Raw genomic sequence first — 8,416 nt, forward strand, 5'->3', positions numbered from 1 at the left:
GACACAGACAGAAGAGGCCCCTGTGGAAAAACAATATATGGGCCCTTTGCAGTCTAATAACTCATCATAATGCACATTTCCATCTGCTTTAGAGGCCCTAGGGGCCCCCTGACCTCTTGGGCCCCTGTGTGGCTGCCCAGGTTGCACCAATGATATGTCCACCCCTGTTATACACACTCTTTATGTATTCTACTTGCACTGATACATTGTAGTAAACTATCAGGATGGGGACAGATTTGTGCAGCTTCTGAATAGTGTGTGTGATAAGAAGCTGATATAAGATACAGAAGAGGCATTGATACTAATAGTAACACAACGTGAAGACTCTGAAGTCTCTGCTTCCTTCCTTCTGCTTTTTCCCTCCTTTATTCCCACCTTTCCCTCCCTCTGGGTTTCCCTCTCTGCCTCCCTCCGTTCTCCTCTGTCCTGGAGGTGATACCTGGTAACGGTTGTGTTGTGTTATACACAGGGCAGGGCTCTTGTGTCCTGGAGACTGGGGGTCACCTGCTCCCCCCGGCTCCTCTCACCGCCCTCATGTTACTAAGGACTCTGCTGACTCCTATATATATAGAGAGAAGAAGAGGGAGAGGACAGAAACCCTCCACATCCGAAGACATAACTCACCGGAGCTTGGAGACCTACAGCCGACACCATGGTGAGTGCCGACATCATCTGTACAATCTCATCTATACAATTTAACCCATTATGCCACGTTCACACGTTCAGTATTTGGTCAGTATTTTACATCAGTATTTGTAAGCAAATATCATTAGTTGGGTGATCAATGGAGAAGTGATGATTTGTTTTCTATTATATTTTTCCTCCAATTGTTCCACTACTGGTTTTGGCTTATAAATACTGATGTGAAATACTGATCAAATACTGAACGTGTGAACGTGGCTTTACATGTGTAACCTGATGGATATGTCATTGTATAATCTAATGTATTGTATGTTGTTCAGTCTCATCTATCTGATCTCATCTACGCAATCTTATGTATTATATGTGTTACTTCCCAATCGAATCTATATGTGAATGTCCAATCTCATTTATATTTGACTTTCTAATCTAATGTTTGTGTCTGTCCATTCTCATCTATCTGATCTCAGCTATTATGTTATACGTGTTATATTATGTGCAAAACCATAACATGTGCAACTCTCCAATCTCATCTATTACATGTGCGCCTGACCACTGTCATGTATCATATATGTGACTGTCCAATCTCATCTATTGTATCTGTGGCTGCCCAAAGTAATCTATCATACATGCAACTATCTACTCTCACCTATCACATGTGTGATTGTCCAATCTGATCTATTGTATGTGCAACTATTTATTCCGATCTGTCATACAATATCTGATCTCATGCCCCATATATGTGACCTATGTGTGATTGTCTCATGTATTATGTGTCTTCTCTCCAATATAAACTGCTTGTTACAATGTATCAGTCTAGTCTGTGTGATATCTGTGACATGTTACATACATCTTCTATGTCTATTCTATGTCTGACCCTAATCATATCCCCCCCATCTACCCCATACAGAGGGAATGTATCTCTATCCACGTTGGCCAGGCTGGAGTCCAGATGGGCAATGCCTGCTGGGAGTTGTACTGTCTGGAACATGGTATCCAGCCGGACGGGCAGATGCCCAGTGACAAGACCATCGGTGGAGGAGACGATTCCTTCAACACCTTCTTCAGTGAGACGGGGGCTGGTAAACATGTCCCCCGTGCTGTGTTTGTGGACCTGGAGCCCACTGTGATCGGTGAGTATAGTGAAGATCTGAGGAGATGAGAGGGGCGAACGTTCTGGATCTCGCATAGAAACCTCCATTGTTTCCCTCCTACAGATGAGGTGAGAACCGGAACCTACAGACAACTGTTCCACCCTGAGCAGCTCATCACCGGCAAGGAAGACGCCGCCAATAACTACGCCCGTGGCCATTACACCATTGGCAAGGAGATCATTGACCTGGTGCTGGACCGGACCCGAAAGCTAGTGAGTTCATTGTACTGGTCCATGCTTAGAAATGTTTTCTATATTCTTAGCGAAGATCTATGAAACCACGGCTGACAATGAATAAGTACCTTAAAGGGAATCTGTCACCACATTTTACCTATCTAAACTATTAATATGGGCATACAGGTTATAGACTGCTGAGGACGGTGATCCCTGTATGTCTCATATCAGATACATTGTTGCTGATAAATTATCTTTTATCACTTTATGTAAATTGCCTCTTCCAGGCTCTGGGGAGGATGTTGCCTGGAAGATTAAAATTGTGACTCAGTAAAAACACTTCTTTTGTGAACACATATAGTGATGGAGCCAAATAGCATCTTTTATTTTCTGGATCCAATAAGTTGTGCTGATAAATTTCTTAATATATCTGTTCACCAGTCAGAGTTCAGTTTTTTGGAACACAGAGCACCAAATACTCTGCAGATATAGAGTTAAATAAAACATTTCTGTCTTCCTGTGGCATCCACAAGGGGGAGCTCAGGAGCTTGGTACATACTGTGTTATGATAATTGTGATCAGAATGCAGTTTTAAGCTCCCCCTAGTGGCGGCTGGAGGAACAGCTCAGTTATGTCTAGTTGTTTCCTTTATGACACTCTAGAATCGTTTCATAACTAATTATTAATTTTTTCATACATTAATGTCTTCTTTATTCTTCCAGGCGGATCAGTGCACAGGTCTCCAGGGCTTCCTCATCTTCCACAGTTTCGGTGGTGGCACTGGATCAGGCTTCACCTCACTCTTGATGGAACGTCTCTCCGTTGACTATGGCAAGAAGTCCAAGCTGGAGTTCTCCATCTACCCTGCCCCCCAGATCTCCACCGCTGTGGTTGAGCCATACAACTCCATCCTCACCACCCACACCACACTGGAGCACTCAGACTGCGCCTTCATGGTGGACAATGAGGCCATCTATGACATCTGCCGCAGGAACCTAGACATTGAGCGCCCGACCTACACCAACCTGAACCGTCTGATCGGTCAGATCGTGTCCTCCATCACAGCCTCTCTCAGGTTTGATGGTGCTCTGAATGTGGACTTGACAGAGTTCCAGACCAACCTGGTGCCCTACCCCCGTATCCACTTCCCCCTGGCCACCTATGCCCCCGTCATCTCTGCAGAGAAAGCTTACCATGAGCAGCTCACAGTGGCCGAGATCACAAACGCTTGCTTTGAGCCGGCAAACCAGATGGTGAAATGTGACCCCAGACACGGCAAATACATGGCCTGCTGCCTTCTGTACCGCGGTGATGTGGTCCCTAAGGATGTCAATGCTGCCATTGCCACCATCAAGACCAAGCGCACCATCCAGTTTGTGGACTGGTGCCCAACAGGGTTCAAAGTTGGTATCAATTACCAACCACCAACTGTGGTTCCCGGTGGAGACCTGGCCAAGGTGCAGCGCGCTGTGTGCATGCTGAGTAACACCACCGCCATTGCCGAGGCCTGGGCTCGCCTGGACCACAAGTTTGACTTGATGTACGCCAAGCGTGCCTTCGTGCACTGGTATGTGGGTGAGGGCATGGAGGAAGGGGAGTTCTCTGAGGCTCGGGAGGACATGGCCGCCCTGGAGAAGGATTACGAAGAGGTCGGCACTGACAGCGTGGAAGGAGAAGGAGAAGGAGAAGAGGGAGAGGAGTATTAAATGGCTGCATTACGTGTATGAGATAAAATGGTCCTTTTTCAGGCATCTTTCAAATAAATATTTTCATTACAATTTCTGTTTTTCTTCATTGTTTTTACCAGGGTTGTAGAGTCAGTAAGCCAAACCTCCGAATCAGAGTCCTCAATTTCCCTGACTCCCGACTCCACAGCCCCGGTCACTACTGAGCATGAACATAAAGTGCAGCACAGATTCATTTCAACTAAAAGCCGAGAAACTTAAATCAGGAACAGAACAGACATTTATAGGACAGTTCACAACTTTCCCAAATTCTTATGAAAAAATTTACTGCATATCCTGCACTGTACTACTGTAAACAATGTGTCAGAGTCGGTCCATTTCTTACCCACTCTACCAAAATAGACACCGACAGACTCCATAGCCCTAGTTTTTACAACCTTAAAGCAAAAGAGTTACATCCTGTATTATACTCCAGAGCTGCACTCACTATTCTGCTGGTGCAGTCACTGTGTACATACATTACATTACTGATCCGGAGTTACATCCTGTATTATACTCCAGAGCTGCACTCACTATTCTGCTGGTGCAGTCACTGTGTACATACATTACATTACTGATCCTGAGTTACATCCTGCATTATACTCCAGAGCTGCACTCACTATTCTGCTGGTGCAGTCACTGTGTACATACATTACATTACTGATCCTAACTTACATCCTGTATTATACTCCAGAGCAGCACTCACTATTCTGCTGGTGCAGTCACTGTGTACATACATTACATTACTGATCCTGAGTTACATCCTGTATTATACTCCAGAGCTGGACTCACTATTCTGCTGGTGCAGTCACTGTGTACATACATTACATTACTGATCCTAACTTACATCCTGTATTATACTCCAGAGCAGCACTCACTATTCTGCTGGTGCAGTCACTGTGTACATACATTACATTACTGATCCTGAGTTACATCCTGTATTATACTCCAGAGCTGCATTCACTATTCTGCTGGTGCAGTCACTGTGTACATACATTACATTACTGATCCTGAGTTACATCCTGTATTATACTCCAGAGCTGCACTCACTATTCTGCTGGAGCAGTCACTGTGTACATACATTACATTACTGATCCTGAGTTACATCCTGTATTATACTCCAGAGCTGCACTCAATATTCTGCTGGTGCAGTCACTGTGTACATACATTACATTACTGATCCTGAGTTACATCCTGTATTATACTCCAGAGCTGCACTCACTATTCTGCTGGTGCAGTCACTGTGTACATACATTATATTACTGATCCTGTACTGATCCTGAGTTACATCCTGTATTATACTCCAGAGCTGCACTCACTATTCTGCTGGTGCAGTCACTGTGTACATACATTACATTACTGATCCTGAGTTACATCCTGTATTATACTCCAGAGCTGCACTCACTATTAATAATAATAATAATTTTTATTTTTATAGCGCCAACATATTCCGCAGCACTTTAACAAATTTTAGGGGGGACTTATACAGACAATACAGAATAAGCATATCTCATATTGAAAGGAGTGAGGGCTCTGGTCGCAAGCTTACAGTCTATGAGGAAATGGGGGAGACACAAATGGTGGAATGTACATATATTGTATAATGCAGCCTTGATATACTAAATAGGATAAATAATACATGGACTATTCCGCTGGTGCAGTCACTGTATACATACATTACATTACTGATCCTATACTGATACTGTCATAGAAAAATTAAAATCTATAAGACAGATCCAGAAGAGAGAAAGCTTGCGCTCTAACAAGATACCTTTACATGACCCCTATGCAGCTGACTCCTTCCTTTGGAAACAAGTAATTGAGGAAAATCCTAATAGCTAGCAGTTGTGAGGCCAATCTTAGACGGGTAGAGATAAGAGCTAAAAAGAAAACATAAAATCCTTTGTCTAGCTTACAGAAATTATGAAGTAAGGCTTTGTGAACTGCGTTAATATAATAGGAAATTCACATTTTCGGAAACATGATGAAATGCAGAATGCAGAGCATGGTTTTGCGTCGCTGGGCGATGGCCAGGTCCCCCGTTTTCTCCCTTCATTCTCTCCGCTCTGCCTCCCTCCATTCTCCCCTCTCTGCCTCACTCCATTTATCCCTCTCTGCCTCCCTCCATTCTTTCCTCTCTGCCTCCCTCCATTCTTCCCTGTCCGCCTCCCTCCATTCTTCCCTTGGTGTTTCCCTCTATTCCCCCTCTCTGCCTCCCTCCAATCTTCTCTCTCTGCCTTTTTCCGTTCTCCCCTCTCAGCCTTTCTCTGTTCTCTCTGCCTCCCTCCTTTCTGCCCTCTCTGCTTCCCTCCATTCTCCCTTCTCTGACTCCCTCCATTCTCTCCCCTCTGCCTCCCTCCATTCTCCTCTCTGCCTCCCTCTATTCTCTCCTCTCTGCCTCTCTCCATTCTGCCCTCTCGGCCTCCCTCTATTCACCTCTCTGCCTCCCTCTATTCTCTCCTCTCCGCCTGCCTCCATTCTGACCTCTCGGCCTCCCTCTATTCACCTCTCCACCTCTCTCCATTCTCCCCTTTCTGCCTCTCGCCATTCTCCTCTCTGCCTCCCTCCATTCTTTCCTCTCTGCCTCCCTCCATTCTTCCCTGTCCGCCTCCCTCCATTCTTCCCTTGGTGTTTCCCTCTATTCCCCCTCTCTGCCTCCCTCCAATCTTCTCTCTCTGCCTTTTTCCGTTCTCCCCTCTCAGCCTTTCTCTGTTCTCTCTGCCTCCCTCCTTTCTGCCCTCTCTGCTTCCCTCCATTCTCCCTTCTCTGACTCCCTCCATTCTCTCCCCTCTGCCTCCCTCCATTCTCCTCTCTGCCTCCCTCTATTCTCTCCTCTCTGCCTCTCTCCATTCTGCCCTCTCGGCCTCCCTCTATTCACCTCTCTGCCTCCCTCTATTCTCTCCTCTCCGCCTGCCTCCATTCTGACCTCTCGGCCTCCCTCTATTCACCTCTCCACCTCTCTCCATTCTCCCCTTTCTGCCTCTCGCCATTCTCCTCTCTGCCTCCCTCTATTCTCCCCACTCGGCCTCCCTCCATTCACCTCTCTGCCTACCTCCATTCTCCTCTCTGCCTCCCTCTATTCTCCTCTCTGCCGCCCTCCATTCTCCTCTCTGTGTGCCTCCATTCTGCCCTCTCTGCCTCCCACTATTCTCCTCTCTTTATTTGCGAGGTGCGCAGGGCGGTAGTCATGGTCGAGGGACTGCTGTGTTCACACCCTGGCACACTTGACTGGAAGCAGTCGCTGACTGCTCAATTCCTGATCCAGGAATAGCACATTGAACAGGAGACACTGGTACCTTTTCAAACAAATGGATTTACTGAACAGTCCAAACTCCATCTTTGTCACAGCACAGTACGAAGTTACACTCATGTCTTTTTCAGCCTTCCTGGTCTGACACCCCTGGACCCTGAGATACTCTGTCCAGCTCCGCAGCTCTCTTGGGTTGCGACCCACCATTCTGATATGGTTCGCTGTCTGGCTTTCCCTTCTGGAAAGTGGTAAAGGCATGCTCCTCTGTAACTAATTCGGGTCATAGGCCCCGGATGCCCAGGGAAGATCTGCTAAAGTTAGTGGCGATAGTCCGCATGCTGCCTAAAGTTCATACTTTCTTGTGCTTTTCAACCCTCTGGCCTTGGACAATACTTATCACACTTTCTATCTAATCTTCTCATCTAATCTAAAGCAGGAAGTGTTCCCCTTTTAAACTAACCCTACCCCTCCCATGTTGGGGCTGTTTCCGAACACCTTAATAACTGTTCCTATACTGTAACTCTCTACTTCCTGATTCTATTGTGCACTTTCTCATTACTTATCTATAGCTTTATCCTATTCCTATCCTATGTCCTAATTTCGTATCCTAATAATGTACTAAGAATAGGGAAAGTAACAAATAAGTTACACAACATTAGTATTTAAAACATTCTATAAAATTGTTCAAATTACACCACTCATATAACCAACATAAATTTGTTCACATTAGTGCCTGTGATATTCTATGCACTTGAAATACATCTTTAATGCACAAAAGTGCACCTGTTTTATTAGAGAGGAAAAAGAGCATGATTGTCCGTGACATACTCTTACACATCCCTCCATTCTTCCCTGCTCTACCCCCTTCATTCATTCTTCTGTGCCTCTTTGCATTCTCCTCTCTGCCCTGGGGGTGACATTGTGGCAGCATTGTCCCTGGTAACAGTTTATCTGTGTTATACACAGGGCAGAGCCCATGTGTCTGGGGGATCACCTGCCCCGGGCTCCTCTCATCTCCTCCGTGTTACTAAGGACTCTCCTAACCCTATATATAGAGAGAAGAGCAGAGGACAGAAACCCTCCGCATACCAAGACCTAAAGGCAGCATAGACGTATACGCTCTAGATGACATCGGGCAGTGATGCTTTGCAATGCAGCCATACCTGTTCCATGTCATTAGAGAACAACTGGCTGACGATTAGAGGAGAGTGATTTGTGTCATCCTACGCTAATCTGTCCTGGGACTGTGGGAGAGGGACCTCTGTCTGTTGGAGCGATACTCGTCAATGGACCACGTCCCCTTTTGGGTGCAGTACATTGATGATGTGTTTTTGATCTGGCAGGGAAATTCTATTGAATTGGAAACCTTCTGCCAGCAGCTGAATGACATCAATATGAATTTGCATCTCACATAAAGTTTTAGTGACACCAGCATTGATTTTTTTGGATGTGACGGTGAGGCGTGACGATTATGAC

At 45.7% G+C, this 8,416-nt stretch overlaps 1 protein-coding gene across 1 annotated transcript; it reads left to right on the forward strand.

The window, feature by feature from the left end:
• Positions 1 to 501: 501 nt before the first annotated feature.
• Positions 502 to 3,744, forward strand: LOC141161865 (tubulin alpha-1A chain-like). Its single transcript, XM_073647336.1, has 4 exons — positions 502 to 655; positions 1,550 to 1,772; positions 1,857 to 2,005; positions 2,689 to 3,744. The coding sequence occupies exons 1-4, from the start codon at positions 653 to 655 to the stop codon at positions 3,670 to 3,672; spliced, it is 1,359 nt and encodes a 452-aa protein (XP_073503437.1). The 5' UTR covers positions 502 to 652; the 3' UTR covers positions 3,673 to 3,744.
• The last annotated feature ends 4,672 nt before the right edge of the window (positions 3,745 to 8,416 follow it).

Source organism: Phyllobates terribilis, unplaced genomic scaffold (assembly GCF_046119375.1).
Source record: "Phyllobates terribilis strain yellow unplaced genomic scaffold, ASM4611937v1 Scaffold_9__5_contigs__length_417890890, whole genome shotgun sequence".
NCBI classification, from domain to species: Eukaryota; Metazoa; Chordata; class Amphibia; order Anura; family Dendrobatidae; genus Phyllobates; species Phyllobates terribilis.

What these genes read in the sequence shown, in the direction of transcription:
- LOC141161865 (XM_073647336.1), top strand. An exon ending in CCTGGAGCCCACTGTGATCG is followed by an intron (nt 1,773 to 1,856) that starts GTGAGTATAGTG and finishes TCCCTCCTACAG; the next exon opens with ATGAGGTGAGAACCGGAACC. An exon ending in TGGACCGGACCCGAAAGCTA is followed by an intron (nt 2,006 to 2,688) that starts GTGAGTTCATTG and finishes TTATTCTTCCAG; the next exon opens with GCGGATCAGTGCACAGGTCT.